Raw genomic sequence first — 17,685 nt, 5'->3', positions numbered from 1 at the left:
CCAGACCAAAGCCCAGATTTTGAGAATCTCTGAAATGGACAATATTATAACTCAAAGTAAAAATGACCAACAGAAATAAAGTCAGATTAAAGTCACAACACTAGGCTATTACGGAGTCCTACATGTACAGCATTGAGGGCACAAGCCTTTCTTTAATCTGAGTTTCTTTAGACTATCTTCATTCTCTTAAAGAAATCAGAAATATTCTGAGCAGTTTGAGTCAGTAGTTAGTCTAGTAGATATTTGTCCTCATACAGCTAATTAATTAATTTTTATTTAAATAAAAACTAAACAGAAAAATAAGTTGTTACTCAAGCAAGCCAATTCTTTGAAGAAACAACATAGTAACATATATTAGAAATGGTATTTTACCCAAAATGTTTTTTTAAGCCGGTATTGGAGTGAATATATCATCTTTGCATATATCATCTGGATTGTATAAACATATCTTTTGTGAAAACATTGGCACATTAGTGCAAACTTTAACCTGGCCTACAGTCATACGTAACAACAACGGCAAAACCTTTAAAAACGTTCTACCAGAAAAAAAAAAACTCCACTTGCACTTTGTTGCTCGCCATTTGTGCTTTCTTATTTACCTCTAATTTCATGTGGAGGCCCTATGTTCATGTTTGGGGGAATAAAAATAACATTTTGGGCTGTTTTCTGTGCTTCCGTGTGAATAAAAAGATTTCTGAAAATGTGGAAAAACAAAACAACGGATGAGGCTTTAGACAACTGCTGCTGTCAAGTTGGTGATTACTTACAACCTCTCCACAGAACCCCTGTTCAGAATAACATAATCTGAACTGTACCTTTCTTTACGGCTTGTATTTTTGTTGTTTTTTTTGTAGCATAAGTAACTTGGCATGAAGCCATATTTTCTAATTTCAGCTTTAAATGTAAAAAAGAAAAAAAGAAAAAAGCAATTTCCCTAATTATGCTGTTTAGTCCTTTCTTCTTGCTTTCTCTGCCTCTTTGGTGTTCGGCTGAGTTCGTAGCTGCTGAATGAGGGAGGGAGGGAAGGCAGGAGAGCGGTGAGAGCTAGAGCAAAGAGAGGGGGTGGATCTGCTCAAGACCAGTCTCCACTCCCACACACCCTCTCACATTTCCTCCCCCTCCCCTCCAGCTCCTCCCCCTCCCAGCGTGATGGTGCAGCTCCAGAAACAGGAAGGAGCTGCTGCAGCTCTATAAATAGAGAAGCTGCTCAGCCAGGAACCGCACACAAACACACACGCACACACACAGTTTCCCCTTCTTTCATCCCCTCATTTTCTCTCTCCTCGTCCTCTTTCTTACTTTATCGCACACGCAGACAGATGCTCGTTCAGACTGGCGCGAGCACGCGCTGTCCTCGACCCACTGGAGATAATTAGTCGTGCTTTAAACGCTAATGGTTTGTAAGAGCGACTGGTAGCACACTCCGCTCCTCGTCCTTCGCTGCGTTTCTGTTTCTCTTCCCCTCCCCTCCAAACACAAACATATTAAAGTTATTGAGTCAAGGGGTCGGCAATGGATGGAGGAGGAGGTGTTGGGGGGTGGGGGGAGTGATGGTCCTCTCTCCACCAGCTTTTTTTATGTCAGGTCAGCAGGTTTAAAACTGCTGATGACAGACGGACACGCTCTTCTTTCCCTTTTTGCCCGCGCGCACGCACACAAACATGGTGTTAAAATACCCAACAAAGGCTGTTTATTTGTGTGCGTTTGGTTCAATAAGCGTGGAGATCGTTTTCCAAGTTCTTGTGTACATCTCCTCAAAGCACAATGCAAACAACACCACTTGCATATAGTTTTTCTATTGTTTTTGTGTCTGAACGATAAAACTCCAAATAAATGGAGAAATATAATGTAAAGGATCATTGTTCTCTGATTAGATCTGTGTGTGTGTGTGTGTGTGTGCGTGTATGCGTGTGTGTGTGTGCGCGCGCGCATGTGTGTGTGTGTGTGTGTTTTCAAATCAGGCGTGTACAGGCCCCTTGTGTACAGGAGGCAGACTGGCAGGCGCTTTCTCACATGTACGTACACCCTTCTCTGGGACGGCAGCCAAATGTTTCTTTGTTTGCACCTTCCTCTTGTCACTCTGGAGTTTTCTGTCCTTCACTCAAGCAGACGCTTTGTTTTCGTGTTCTTTCCACTCACACACCGCTCAGTTTTACACGGATCTGGAGGCAGGGGAAAGCCGGAAATGCATGCATAGACCAAAAAAAGAAAAGAAGTTGATATTCAAGAAGTAAGTCTTTGTAACCCAACAATAATAGTAATAATTAGTGTAATGTGAGGATGTGGCTAAGTAAATGACTGTGGGCATGCTTTGATAAGATGCTCAAACCCAATTTTTCATCTTAAAACTTTCTTACTTTTCTTGAATGTTGAGGTCAGTTGATTTGCTTAATGTTTGTATGTTTGGTGTCACTAGTGGCCTTTATTCATGGTAGCCAGACAGGACAACTCAGCAAGCCTCCCAAGGTCAGGAATCGAACCACAGGCGGCTGCGTCAAGGACTTCTCGCCTCCATATTTGGGGCATCCTCTCTAACCGTACTTGAATCAAATAACAGTGGGTACTGGTGAATCTTTAATGGTGTTTGAAGTTTATTTGAGTCAGGATGGTCAACTCAGACAAATTATTGGCATTCCATTGAAGGAATGATTATCTGTTCTAGTTTTTCTTGAATAATTGTCAACAGAGACATATTTATCAGTGATTGTAGATAATAATAATAATAATAAAACATAAAACAATCCAGTTAAAGTACTGCTGTGCTGAATGTGGTGGCATCTAGTGGTGTAAATTGCACATTGCAACCAAATCAATAAGATTTCCTCGCCAGAACCGCAGGTAGTTGACGGATTGTGCTGGTGCTCAGCAGGTTCTTGTGTTTTGGACTTTGGTCAGAAGCCGGAGTCCCCAGAGAGAACCCACACATGTATGAGAAGGGTATGCAGACTCAATGCAGAAAGGCACCTTTTAGGACCGAATCTGATCCCAGGTCAGCCCATTCAGAATAACAGTTTGTCTAGTTGAACTGTCTCTGAACTTTGACATTCAGGAAACATCAGGATTAAATATTGACCCGAGATGTTTCTACTGACACTTAGCTAGCTATGGAAGCCCAAACCAGTTTGTTTGTAGAACCAGTAAGTGCTGGAACTTGAAAAGGCGGGTTTGTAAAGCTGAGTTTCACAAACCCGAGATTTTCTCTGTCCTGCATGTGTTAAACTTCTCCCTGCTTCAGTATGCCTGATTCGACTGGTTTGGTCTCAAAAAGAGTTCTGTTTTAACTTTATGAATGCGTCAGGAGTAGATTCAGTCATTTCAACCGAGTGTGTTGAAGCAGAGACCCATCCAGCTGTGAGGGCCTGGATTTGGAAGCACGGTTTTAGAGCAGCTTTTCACTTTGTCTTGAAGATAAAAGTTCTCTATGCATCAGTTTTTACCAAGTAATGGCTGTATTTTTTTCATACTGGAGCTGTGAAGACCCCCGCTTCTCTCAGCCAGTTCAACTGGTTCAGAACCCGCTCCAGTTTCCTCGCCAGAACCACAGGTGGTATTTAAAACACACCAAATGCAGACTGTGTGTGTGGACTGTTTGCATGAAAGCCCTCATCATCCCTGGTCTCAGTGACTTGCTCAAGGGCACTTGAGCAGGATGGATATCTGCTGACGTAGTATCCTTGAGGTAAAGGACAAACTCCTGATAGTACAGCTGTTTTTTTGTTCTTTCTTTTCCAATCCTTTTCCAGTCAGACTCCATACAAGATCACATCGTCACATAGCCAAAATACTTTGTAGGAGAGTTTATTGCAAACAGAAATTTAAAAACGACATCTGATTATTTGGAAAACCTAAAATAAACTATTTTAGTTCTCAAAACCTCACTGGAAAGTGTGAAAATCCTCAACGTGAAAATCTTCACGTTGAGGAAGAAGGTTGAGTTTTTTTGTTGTTTTTTTTTTTACTCCAAGCTTCATATGATGCTCACTTAAAATAAATAATTCAGTTTTAAACCATAATGCAAACTCGAAACCACTTCCGTACGACAGCATCTCAAGACACGTCATGGGTGTCGGAATGTGGTTATGAACTTGAACTTTGAGCCCCTTTACCTCCACCAGTCACTGACATGGCAGTGAGCACATTTACTTAATGCAAACCTGTTTGATCTAATTGTCTCATTTCATGGTCCACTGGGTCAAACCAGAAACAAATACGCAGACACACACAGTTTTGTACATGCTGGCCAACACCAGGAAGATCTAGCTAAAATTTAAATTATGGCTGATGTGTGTATTTCCCTGCTTGTGACTGAGAATATTCTTATTTCTGTCAGATAAAATTGTAAAGATTCACATTCATTTTTCTTAGTTCTCCGAATATGACAAAAAGTAAATGGTTGTTTTCTTTTAGGAACACTAAAGTCAAAAGTTGCCAGTGCAGAGTTGGCATTTATTTTAAAACTATTACGTATGAGTATATGGTTTGCTTTTAAATACTCACATTTTGCCTATCAGAGGTGGACAATCTTTAGTTGTTTATATAAGGAGCAGAACTGTTGCTTTGTGAGTCGCTTAAAAGAAGAACATTACAAAATAACTACTACAAAGTTAACATTTTCAACTGGGTTTGTCTTATTTTCATAAGTAAACACAGCCAGCATCATAAAAATGTAGGTACTTACCTTGATTTTCAAATGCCTTGCCTCATTTTCAGATGTTGCATGCTCCATGGTGGTCAGAGGTTGAAAACTTTAATGGATTAAACAACGCTACTTTGCTCTACTCCATTCCACCTTCCTGTTAGCTGATGAAAGTCTTGCTCTTTTTCCTGTTCTAGCAAAAGTTTCTTGGACATCTGTAAAAATACCGATTCTGTACCGTTTATTTAAAAGAACCAGTGAAAAACCTAAGTTGTTTTGGTGTGGTAAAAAACAAATTGGTGTCATCAGTATATAAACACATTTTGGCTAATAAACCCAATAAAGCGAGGTCTTTCAGTCTGACTCTTGGAGAAAATGTTGGATCATGTTCTGGATTTTTGCCTTGCTATTTTCTCTCCTTCTGTCTGGACCGTTGTAGGTTTCTGATTCATGTCAGGAATAGCTTTTCTCTCCTCGCTGTATTTACATGGCATTGTCTGATGCATTTTTTTAAAGGGGATTTCGTCTTCAAGAAACCTGCACCTTTGGTTTGCAGGACACACTGCTGATCAAAATCTTAAGATCAGGAAAGAAATGAGTCGTACTTGCATTTCTCTGTGATGGCTCGTAACCGGGTCGCAACTTCAGAATATAGCAAGAGCATATGGTAGAAGTAATAATAAGAACAAGAAATTAAAAGGATTGGTAGTTGTGTACTTTGTATCACCGTAACTTTTGCTGATCTCTTTAAAATTTTGTTAAGAAATGTTTGATACCTTTTCAGTAGGCTGGTGTCACAGTTACCCCATGAAAAACACCTTCAGCCATGAGGGATGGTTCTGCAACATCTCCACAGCCAGCTGCACTTTGACAACCCTGCAGAACCTGAAACTCTGCTGTATTGAAAACTTCCCCATTTATAATTTTTTTCTTGACTAAGAAAATAAATGTTATTTCACCTTTTAGTGTCGTGTTTGGTGAACGGTCCAAATGGGCAAGTTTGAGCTGCAGCAGTGTTTGTTGGGCCACAGTCAGCTTCGGTAAAGACTGTATTCTGGGTCAACTGTGTTTAGGGTTCTCCTGTTCGGTTCGGGTGAATTTGTATTTTCTAACCAATCCATTCAGAATCTTAAAAATAAAAATGGAGCAACATTTCTTACTACGTCAACCTCTGTAGCGTTGCTCAGCTGTGCTGCCTTGTTAAAAAGTTTTTTTTTTTTTGCCTTTCATCATCAAGGGGTCCTGAGTGCAAATGACATGAACAGTAGTTTTTTTTAATTTTTTTTTTTACTTTTCATCAGCTGATGAACAACCTGTTTGAAAGCAAAAATTTGCACCCCCAGTATGTTTGGATCGATGCACTCCTTTTTAATATTGAGTTTTGTGTTGGAAGTGATGCTCAACCTGCTGGAGGGAGCAACGTAAAGGCAGCAAGGGAAGAGAAGGCGGGGTGTTGTGATTGTGAACAAGTGAGGGAAAGAGGAGATGGAGGAAGAAGGGAGGATGCAGTGCACAAAGCAGCAGAGCAGCAGGTTGCTATAACAACAGCACCTTGGTGCCTCCATCTCTCTGCTCTTCCTCTCTGATCACCCTCTCATCGTTTGCTCCCTGCTGTCATTTGGCGCGATATGCCTCTCCATCAAGCCACCTATCCCACTCCTCCACCCCCTGCAAAACTCCCCATCTCCTCTGCTTCATCTTCATGTTCTGGTTGCTCCCTCGCTCAGAGCGAGGGGGAAAAGAATCCAAAAAAACCAACAGAAAAACAGACCATCTGCCGGCAAATAAATCCTCTCTTCCTGTGTCTGTCGGCTTCACCTTTGTTTCCGTGTGTCGTTGTCGTTTGCCGCGTGTCGCGGTTAGCAGGCAGAGGAGCAGTCACCAGGTGTTTGTGTCAAAGAAAACGCGCAAGAGAGAATATAAGCGGCGATTGCTCCTGTCTTTGCTCTTTTACATCCTCTTGTCCTTTTTGCTGTCAAGCTGTTTCTCTCTACCTCCACTAATGCACTCCAAAGCAAACTTCTCCCCGGTTCTTTGTCTCAGAATCAAAGTCTTATTCTGGCAATGAACTGTTAAACAAATACAAATATTGTTGCTACCCATGCGCAGGGCATGACAGATGTCTTACAGTTGTTTTTAGAGGTATAATTAGGTCGCTAATTGCACTGAGAGAAATGAATGATTAATTAGCGAGTTATTTGAAGGTATTTATTGTAGTTGCTCGCAGCTTTTGTCATTCATTTTGTCATGTTTCCTCTGGCTGTGGCACACTGACTCGCACAGACAAAAACCACAATCCCTTTCCGTCAATGCAGTCTGCGTTATATCAGCGAGGTTAAATGGATAATATTGTTTTGTTGGTGGGTGGGGGTATGTGTGTGCGTGCGTGTGTGTGTGCATGCGTCCGTGTGGGAGGGTGCCGCGGTTCACACCACCTGGATAATTGTGGGAGTTTTTATAGGTGGGCTTTGAACGGCGAGCCTGTTATTATCAATGTGACTCACTGGCATTTAGGGAAAACCTGAAACACACACGAGCTCACACACACTTTTGTTCAGAAGACTTGAATTATTTAAACCCATTGATTACAGGACCACACATAAAGCAGGAGAAGGAATGGTGCTGGTAGGTGTTCTGGGCTTTTCTGTGGAGGAATCCAAGCCTGAAATCCATACATGTCCACAGCTCAGTGTTATTTCATACGTTTATTTTACTTCTTTTTTTTTCAGTACACGGTCTATGAGCAAATTACACGTGTTTGGGGGGCTGAGCCAACTAATAAAGGCTAACAGCCCCCCGAAAGAGGTAGAAATAACATCCTTCATGGTATTTTTATGCAGGCATCAACACTGAGAGCATCAAAAATGAGTATGGAAGGGTCTTGCCTTTCAGACTACTGTAAGATTTCCAACTCTTGGTTTTTTTCCCTCCAGAGTGTCATTATGCCATAATGCAAAGTACATTTGAGGGTTAATGCTAACCTTTCTAACATGTTTCTCAATACCTTGTTACACTATTACACATCCGCTTTACATTTTAATGGTTAGAAAAGTAAGACTCTCACATACTCGGGCGTACTGTGTGACTCCTCACACTGTTCGCCGACAGTTGAGATTTCATCGTCTCAAATGCAAAGACTTCAGTAAAGTAGAGTAAAATAGTAGAGGATAGAAATATCCTTTAGTGTCCCTCAGTGGGGAAATTTAGATGAGCCAGCAGCAACTCCAAGGTGAATACAAGCATGCATATTCAAACTGTGGTGAACAACATCGCCATAAAAAAATAGAATATGAGATTCTGCAGAAAGGGGCATATTTACAACAAAACAAAATATTACTGCACATTGAGTAAAATTATTTAACATCAACTCTTATGCAAACTGTTTTGTCAACCAGAGAAGTGAAATTTTTTTTCAATTCTAGATTTTTATAAATGAGGGCTGAATTCTCCCCGTTTTATTGGGGAAGATGAAATATTGTCATATTATAATTAATCAAATTTTTGCTCTAAAATAGAAAAAAACCCTGTACCTTTAAAAGTTGTCAATATTAAGAATTTTGCTTATTATCGACATCGGGTTTGAAATTTTAGCATAGTGGCAACCCTGAACTCAGTTTGAGGACAGCCTTCACTGAGTTTACCAGGCAAATGGTTGTTGAACAATGTTTCCTCTACCAAAGCGAAAAGGGGAACATATTCCAGGATGAAATTTTCTCATTTATTGTTCTAGATTGTGTAGGTTCCGAATCAATAAAAGGAGATTTCTAACTTTGAATTTAACCACACAGAACATAAGTCAGTTGTTCATTTTTTTCCTTTTTGCATTAGCCTGAATTTATTATACAAAATATATATCCTCCCTCTCCTTATTGTTGCCGTGTATTTCACTCCATGGCTCACAGGCTGTAGTTTTTTCCTGTCGATACTAACAGCGTTTATTATTTCATAGCGGTAATTAGGCTAACTGCCAATCAATGTGCAGAACATGAGGAGGAAACCACCTCTAGCACCTCTGCACCAGTCATGCATTCTCATTTACTTTCAGAAAATCCAGAAAAAGGGATGTTTTTTTTTTTATGGTGTGTGTTTCTGCTAGCTTGAATGGGTCCACCTCCAGGTCAGAATACAATCTGAATATATTTCATCTGCTGTTCTGTCTGAATAACAAAGAGCTAAGTGTGCATTTGCACACGTATCAGAAGAGCTTCCTGTGTCCCTCTGTGTGTTTTTGACTCCTTCACATGTGACAGCTGAGAGTGTAGATTTTACAAAATATTTCCCTGCTACTGAGTGCCTTTGTTTTTTTACAGCTGCCTGTTTCAAATGTAGATAAGCGTGATGGATACGACTTCTGAGTGGCTATTATGAATGTGAACGTGTTTGTGGGATTCGGCTTTTATCTTTGTACGTACGTGTGTGTGTGCTGGGGTTAAAAGGAGCAATGGAGTGATGTTTCCGCAGAAGGGCAAAATTTGTGTCCTGTTTTTCCTGCTTATTACATAGTTATTACTTTTACTGTTGTGTTACTGATCCGTTTAAAATATGCAAAATGAAATACTGCAAATGTTAGTGGAGAATCTGTGTGTGTAATGTCACATCCGCAAAGCATCAGCTGGATACAATATTCGGGTTTAAAAAGGTCTCCATAGCGCCCCCTGCTAAAGACCTCAGTGTCCTCAGCAGGTGGTTTGGTCCGACTGTTCCTGTAAAAAAAATGACTTGTGATACATAAACAGCTAAACGGTGTTACTGTCTTTACTTTAGATTCATAGGAAATGTAGGTCTCAAAGTGGTCTGTCCAGCTAGTGTGTAAAAAATTAAATGTATTTATTTCCATCTCTTTAATTAAAAGAAAAACTTGCTTTTGGCTAACTAGTGTTTTTTAAAAGGTTTTTATGGCACTTGTGGCCTTTATTCTCCAGGACAGGACAGAAAGAGAAGGGAAAGACATGCAGCAAAAAGCCTGATGCTGGGAACTCAAACTGGGGCTGAAGCCTCTGTGTGGCGCGTCTGGTCTACCACTGAGCCATGTGGTCCCTGATTCAAAATCTGCTGCTTTGTCACAGAAAACATTTACTGCTGGACAAACATCACCAAAACCTCACTGTCCTGCAGGCCTTGAATGTATTCCTTGTGATACTGGTGTTGTTCATAGTGATAATGAAATTAGTGATATGTTATGCAGGATGGAAAACAGAAGAGTGAAATGTTTTTACAACCGATTATATTATATATGGATAATATTATACATTAATGTTTTTTGAACATTGTGCAGCCCTACCAGAAATTAAACAATACTTGATCTTGAGAGAAATTAGAAACAGAGGCACGTTATTTTGCTGCCAACATTTTTTTTTTTGCATTCATGCAGTAAATTTACTGATAAAGAGGCCTGACCAAGTATTTAGTGCACATACTTTACCAGTACAGGACATACTTTTAATAGGCCAACATTTCTGTTGAATCCCTGTTTTTTTTTTGTTTTTTTTTTAAGGTCCACATTATAAATCAGCAATATGTCGTCAGTAGAGCTCTAAACACCCATTTCACTGACATTTATTATCAGTTCTGAATCTCAGCACTGCAGTGTAAGCTAACAGGACTAACATTTTGAAGGGTGTCTTTTCAGGGAGCACATCTGTTGATAAAAGGCCAAAGTGGAAAGTTCTTTAAAACTTCTCATGTTGGCGTGAACCCTTTACTTTGTCTCCGCGTTCTCTTTTCATGTCTCGGATTTTGTTTACTGTTTGTCTGTGCCTCCTCTGCTCCCTCCTCCAGGTCTATGACAGTGATTACCTTAACCACCAGCCAGGGTTTGTTAGCACCCCGTTGTTATCTAGTCTGTGCTCCGGCTGAAGCAGTGAGACAGTGGAGCTGGAGCGGTGCAGTGGCTGCCCACAGTAAGGCTAAGAATGGGCTCCAGATCTCAGAGCTCATTTCTCTATTGGCTGATGTTAATGTTGGGGAGAGCGCAGCTGTTGCTTTGATCTCTCCATTCTGTTTATTGAAAACAGGTCTTCCCGTTTTTAACTTGTGTTTCTGTACACATGCACGTCTCTGTGAAAAAGGCGCCGGTGTGGTTATTATCTTGGAAATGCAACTGGTTTATTTTTGCTTCTGATGACTATTCCTGGTGTTGGGAGAGAACAGGTTGCTGTTTTCAATTATTTGAAACTGCTCTTGTTCGGTCATTAGGCTCCTTAAGAATCTGAAGTTTTGACGGTTGTTTTCTCTGCGTTTCTTGCAGCTCCAGGAGACGGTGAAAAGGAAACTGGACAGCGCACGATCACCCCTGAACGGTGACCAGAACGGCATCTGTGATGGCAGCAGCTACTCGCCAACGGGAAAACGGGTCCTAAAGGACGGCCCCGGCGGTTTAGACTCTCTAACGGGTCTCCCCAAGAACAATAATAATAATGTGCCACCCATTTCTCCTCTGCATCATCAAATGGACATTAAGCCTATACTGACTGGGCCCAACACGTCCACCGGCAACACTACAAACAGCAACGGCACCCATATGGGCAGGGCGTCCGACGATCTGGGGAAGAACGGTGGCAACCACCTGCAGGACATGAAGCTGAACAGCTCCCTGGACCTGGAGGACAGTTTCAGCCTCCTCAAGGACCTGAAACAAGAGCCGCTGGACGATGGGGCCGGAATGGAGTCCAGCGAGCCGCAGTCCCTGTCTAACCAGAACAAACTGTTCTCCGACATCAACCTCAACGACCAGGAGTGGCAGGAGCTGATTGATGAGCTGGCCAACACCGTGCCAGAGGACGACATGCACGACCTCTTCAACGAGGACTTCGAAGAGAAGAAAGAGGCGGAGTTTGGCAGGCCAGCAAACAGTCAGGCCGAAGCCCCGCACGAAGCTGCTGGGAGTACAACGCCCGGTGTTGGGGCGGCGTCAACGGGATCCTTACCCCCTCCTCCGCAGGGGGTCCCACAGGTTCCCATTGGTTCACCACAGGTCAGTATCGAGACTGTCAACATGGTGGCTTGTACTCCTTTATCCTTTATCCTTAATCTAGTCCAGTGTTTCTCAACCTTTTTTGGGCCAGCGCCCCCCTAGCCTTTATCCAGGTCCCTCACCGCCCCCCACCAAAGAATTTGTAGGCTACCTTGCACTGATTATTATTTTACCATTAATATTACTATCACTATTGTAGATGTTTTGATTTGTATGCTTGTTTCTGTATTTATCATCAAAAATAATTTCCCAGAGAACAAAAAAGTCATGGGAATAGAAATTATTTTCACAGGTGTCTACAAAAATGCAATGAACATTCAAGTTAAAATTTGTAGGCCTAGCAGCAGCTACTCAGAGTGGAAAACGACTGAGCTCTGCAACATTAAAACATGGATAGAACTGTAACTAGATTAATCATAACTCTTCTTCTCTTCAGTGTTTGTCAGTTTCTGGTGCTGCAGCTCTGTGGTGCCTTCATGAGAATGGGACATCAGAGTATCATCCATAAAATTTCACCCACATGGCATTTATTGTGCAAACCAGAACTTTCAGTGGAAAAACAAAAGTTCCAGGTCATTTTAATGCCATACAAATATGAGACAGAAACATGGATTATATCTTTATATAGACCTCTCTATTGATTTATAGATTAATAGTTTTACTGGACAGAAATTACAAAGAACAAATCTGGTTCTTAATCAAATCCCAATGAGTCAAATTGAAAGTGTCATGGAGTCATCAGCCTCATSACATTAACACTGACATGAAAAATAATATTGAAGAAATAAATATATTAAATCTAATTAAAAACATAAATAAGTGATAAGTTCTTTACTGTTATGGTCTGTAAGATATCTTTATTCTCAGTACTAGATATGGTCTCAACAAATCCATGACATTTCAACAATATTATTTTACCTTTTATCTGGAAATAGTGTTTGTTTATTCTTGCCATACAGTCCTCTGTATTAATTATTGCTCGAAAGGTCTTGCCATACCAGTTTATTCCTCTGTATTTACTTTAGTTTCTTAGTTTATTCTTGCATTTTGTTCTTCATTCATTTCCATYTAGTTTCATTTGATTAGTATTATCCTSTCTTGGTTTATTGCTATGTCCACTTTAGTTTCTTTCCTGTTGCTACATTTATTTTATCGTTTATTGACGCTCACCATCGGTAATCTCATCACCTGCTGCGCCTCCTAATCGTCATGTGTTTCACATCATGTGTTGATTTTTTTCACTGTTCACTTCTCCTGTTTCAGAGTTTTGCACAATGTGCGCGTTATTTTTTTTTTAAGCCCCTAAGGTGCAGGTCGGTCGGGAAGCGTATTGATGGGGAAAAGGCAGACTGACAAGAACCTTATAAAACAACGGAAACAATTTCTGCATTCTGATTATTGAAATTTAAAAGTGCTGTGTTGTTCTATCACCCCCGTTTCATACCGGACCACTTACAGCACCGGTGTTAACGCTATAAAATGAACGCTCTCTATCGTGGTATCACCCATGGAGGGATTTCTCTATTTAAATTGGTTCATTTTTCAGAGGGATACAGTGAGGGTATCGTGATTTTAGTTACCAGTAGCAGGAGAACGGAGCTGCGCCAAGAAGCTAACAGAAGCTAACAAACACTGAATAGAAGAAGAGCTGCCATCGATATAGTTGCAGCCAAGCATGGTTTAATGTTACACAATACAGTTTTACCAAGTCGCTCAAAGTCTAAACTGGCATTGTTGTGCATTTAAGGTGTAAAGTTTACCTTCGCCCAAACGCCCCCCTTTTGTAAAAAATGTCCTCCAGCGCCCCCTGCCGTCCTCTGAACGCCCCCTGGGGGGCGGTACCGCCCACGTTGAGAACCGCTAATCTAGTCCATATGAATGTGTGTATGGGTCTCTGTCCCGTGTGTTTCTGAATTGTCCCGTGATAGAGACTGCAGACCTGTTTCTTGTGCTATGACTGCTGGAAATGGGCACCAGCTTCCTGCGACTCTGCTTAGATGAATGCAAACGGATAAGTGGATTTTGCTTCCACTTTGTAATTTTGCACAATTTTGTGTTTGAGAATAATAATCCCCCGAGAAAACACTATCTGCCACGGATACAACCAGTCATTTCTGCAGCATTTCGTAAATCATGTTGCCTGGATCTAGTAATTTGTACTTGGACCACTTTTAACCTGGAACTAAATAAAATAAACTTAACATTTTTTTAAATGTAATTCATGTAATGCAAGATACAAATTACTCATTACTGTTGTTACGATGAAGTATATTCTTGCTTTGAAATATCTTTGTCTGGCTCAGAGCTCTTAGGAAAGTTCTCATTTTGCTACTGTGCACAGTAACCAAAACTGATGAGCAGCAACATTTTTTTCCTTAACATCACTACTGATGCGCCTGTCATTTGGACCATAACTTAATGCTGAAGATCAGCAAACAGCCAACACTAGTCATGTCTGTTGATGATCAGTTAGCACATGCTTTGATTAGCAGGAACTGAATACGACTTTCTCACCAAAGTTTTTAGACTTAACTCGTTAAATAGAACGGAAACTAACTAGGTATTTATTTTAGTTTGATAATTGTTGCAGATCAAAAAGGTAATGCAGTCTGAAATGTGAATACCAGTATTTTAATGGCACTGTTGGTTTAAAAAAATAATAATTCTATTGACTCTGCATTCATTTTGTTGTCCGGTGCTTCTGGCTGTGGTGGTGCTCACAGACTATGGTAAAGAAATGTTTGTGAAAAGACAACATGGTACAGATTCATTTTAAGAACAAGACTCGGAAAATGCATTGTTTATTGTTTTGTATTAAGACAAACTAAACCAATGTCCTTTAAGATAATTTCTGGTGTGTCTGAAATAACTGCTTTGTTTCCTCCCCCTCAGGTGCGACCGTCATCATCGGGGCCCCAGTTTGCAACCACCGCCAATGGGACCCCTCCCCAGCAACCTCTGCAGCAGTCTCCAGCTGTTGCTATGCCGTCAGGTTCACCGTTGCACAACTGCGTAGCTCGCTCACCTCAGACTCCAACTCAAGCTCAGACTCAAGCAGTCTCCAGGCCTGGGAACGGTTACATGATGAACCCAGTTAATCAGATGGGGTCAGGAGGCGGCCCAGGCGGGGGTGGTCCAGGTGGGAGTGGCCCAGGTGGGACTGGCCCTGGAGGTCAGCCTGTGGGCCCGGTCACACCTGAACTTTCTCCAGCAGAGCAGCTAAAAGCAATAGCCCAGCATCATGCTCACCACAGCAAGATGATGCAGCATAAGCAGCAGAAGCAAGCAGCTAACTGGTCACCAGTGGGTGCTCCAACCAGTCCCTTCAACTCTGGTCCCTTTAATCAAGACAAGCCCAACAGCCCCATGATGTATCCATCACAAGTCTTTAACACACCACAGGGCCCTCTGGTGGCTGGGATGGCTTCCAACAATGGGCCGAAAGCACCCATGAACAACTACCTCCCTCACAACCCCATGGGCATGATGGGACAGCAGCAGCCAAACAGCATAAACCAGAACGCTCTGTCCAAACAACAGACACAACAGCAGCAGCAGACAGCCGCCATGCTGTCCTACAACAACACAAAACCGCTCAGTCACTTCAGCGGCAGCGGCGTGGACCACATGGGTCAGAGGATGACTCCGCCCATGGCGGGGAACAGTCAAGTCAAGAACCCCATGATGCCGCCGTACATGGGAGGCGCCGGAGGAGGAGGTCAGGGGCCGGGGCAGACGCAGGGGCCGATCCCCGGACAGACAGCCCACCCGGGGGAGGAGCACAAGAGGATGCTGTTGATGAAGCAGAAGGTGTTGAACCAGAACATGCCCTACACCTTGCAGCCTCATGGCCAGGTAAGGGAAGTGCATCGTCTTTATTGTCTTGTGATGCAGCTGAAGTGTGACTGCTTCTGTTTTTTTTTGTTTTTTTTGGTAATTTTAATACCTCGTTGTTTTCCTGAAGCCATTATATAAAAGAAAATTGGATGGAGCAGAGTAAGAGAAGGCAGGTTTTTTTTTTGTTGTACTTTTTATGGTTTTCCAGTTCATCTGCCCAAGAAGTTTGACATAAAGCTCCTGTTTAACGGCAGTAACAAAGACAGAGCAGACAAACAGATAAACTTTGAAACAGAGATGCATCAGTAATAATTTAATGCTTTTGTACATCTATGTATGCAAATTCTACACTATTCTGATTGTTAAAAACTGAACATGCAAGAGCAACATTTTTTTTTTCTCCAACCATTATTTGTGCGTGTGTGTGTGTGTGTGTGTGTGTGTGCATGTGTGAGAGAGAAAAATAGAGCTTTCCCTGTAAAGTATGGTTTTATCATTTTAAAACTTAGACAAAATGATAATAGAGCCACTATTTTAGATTGTCCTTAAAAGCTTTTATTGACTTGGAGCATAGACAGCACAAGAACATGTCCCATGTTTTTCCCCAAGGTAAAGTAGATCCTTATCTAAAAATTAAACAAAGCAACTTAGCTGTTCCCTGTTCATCTTTCCGGTTATCTGTCGTGACAAGTTTCTTTCAAATAGCTTCTCATTTCTCTTTCTTTTCTCTTACCTGTTTTTTTTTTTTTTTTTTTTTTTTGCACACCTCACTGATACTGAAACTTTGATTTTTCTCTCAGCAACAAGTTCCACACTAAGTGTTGTCTGTGTCCTTTTATTCATTTACCTACTGGAGAAAAGTTAGGTATTTGAGATTTGGAGATATCAGACTCCAGATGTTATGGGAGTTAGGACCCACAATGGCATACAAATTGCATTTGATACCTTTTTTTTTAAAATTTTTTATAAGAAGTTGATAAACCAGCATGTTACCAAATGTTGGGCCCATGTATAAGACTGCAGACAAATGATTAAAATGTAATAAAATATCTGCATTGACATGGGTATAAGAAAAAGAAACCATCTAAAAAATGTTACTCCAGTCGTCTATTTAGAGTAAAAATGTACCTTTACGATTGTTTGATGGAAGCACGAGAAAAAGATGATTAGTGAAATTGGTAAGCTTTGCCTCTGATTTGAACTCAGAATGCCTGCTGTTACAGGTTTAGTATTAAAAATACAGGAGGTTCTTTGATTTTGGGAGTTGTTTCAGGTTGCTCTTTTTTGCAAAAAAAAAAAACAATTCTTCCAGAGATGCAACCAGGGAAGTTAAAATGGTGGTAGTTGCCCCAGCAACAAGCCAGAACTGGGAATAGGCATAGGAAAATGGCCTGTCGAGAGTGTATTGATGCCTCTGCAACACCAGCAGCCCTGATGGCCCTCCCCCCAATGTTCCTTCTCCTTGTCCACACAAACGTGCACACTCACACACCAAGCAAACACCAGAGCTAAACGGCTCCTTAGCTCATATCCCCAATCTGTCACAGCTGACTGATGGCTGAGATTGGACCACTAAGCCAAGCTAGCTGCTGTCATTACCCAAAGCCCACCTCGGGCAGTTTGTTTCCCAGCGCAGCCCACTCTGAACGCTCCAGCAGTTCAGCCAGGTGTCAGGTGGTCCTAATAATGGTCCAAACAGTGTTGTTACGAGGGCAGTGAACTGTACTTTTTTAAACGACACATTCGCTCTTTTTTGTTGTTGTTGTTGTCGTCGTTTTGTTTTTGGTGCTGCACATTATCCCAGAGCTAATGGTTGCTGACTCTTATTAGAAATCGTGCAGGTAATGCCTGCTGTAACGGTGTTGCTCTTTTTCCTTCCTGTCTCTTGTCCTTGCTTCCTTGTGAGGATGAAATGGCTACAGTCACTTGGTCACCTCCTCTTCCTCTTCCTCCTCCCCTTCCTGGTGATCTCCGAGTCTCCTGTCCCGTTCCCCCTTCCTCTGTCTCTGCCAGAGACTCTCAGCACCAATAAAGCAGCAGATTTATTAATATAAGGCCTTTGTGGCTGCTGCCTGGAGGCCTGTGTGTTTGTGTGTAAGTGCAGCTCTGTGTATATGTATGTTGGGATGTGTTTCATAGATTTAGGAAGGTAGGTGAGTAGATTTATTTGTGCAAGTGGAGGGGATTTGAAGACCAGAGAGAGAGAGAGAGAGAGAGAGAGAGAGAGAGAGAGAGAGAG

At 41.6% G+C, this 17,685-nt stretch overlaps 1 protein-coding gene across 1 annotated transcript in view; it reads left to right on the top strand.

Annotated features, from left to right (window-relative positions):
- Positions 1-17,685, top strand: part of maml3 (mastermind-like transcriptional coactivator 3) — a 117,197-nt gene that overhangs the window by 47,718 nt on the left and 51,794 nt on the right. Inside the window, exons 2-3 of the mRNA XM_008407442.2 lie at positions 10,884-11,609; positions 14,502-15,464. Of these exons, the coding sequence (XP_008405664.1) occupies positions 10,884-11,609; positions 14,502-15,464 (1,689 nt within the window). The remainder of the gene's footprint in view (positions 1-10,883; positions 11,610-14,501; positions 15,465-17,685) is intronic.

Source organism: Poecilia reticulata, linkage group LG1, assembly GCF_000633615.1.
Source record: "Poecilia reticulata strain Guanapo linkage group LG1, Guppy_female_1.0+MT, whole genome shotgun sequence".
Lineage (NCBI taxonomy): Eukaryota > Metazoa > Chordata > Actinopteri > Cyprinodontiformes > Poeciliidae > Poecilia > Poecilia reticulata.
Note: the sequence above shows the minus strand (reverse complement) of the source record. Positions and strands in the feature narration are given on the sequence as shown.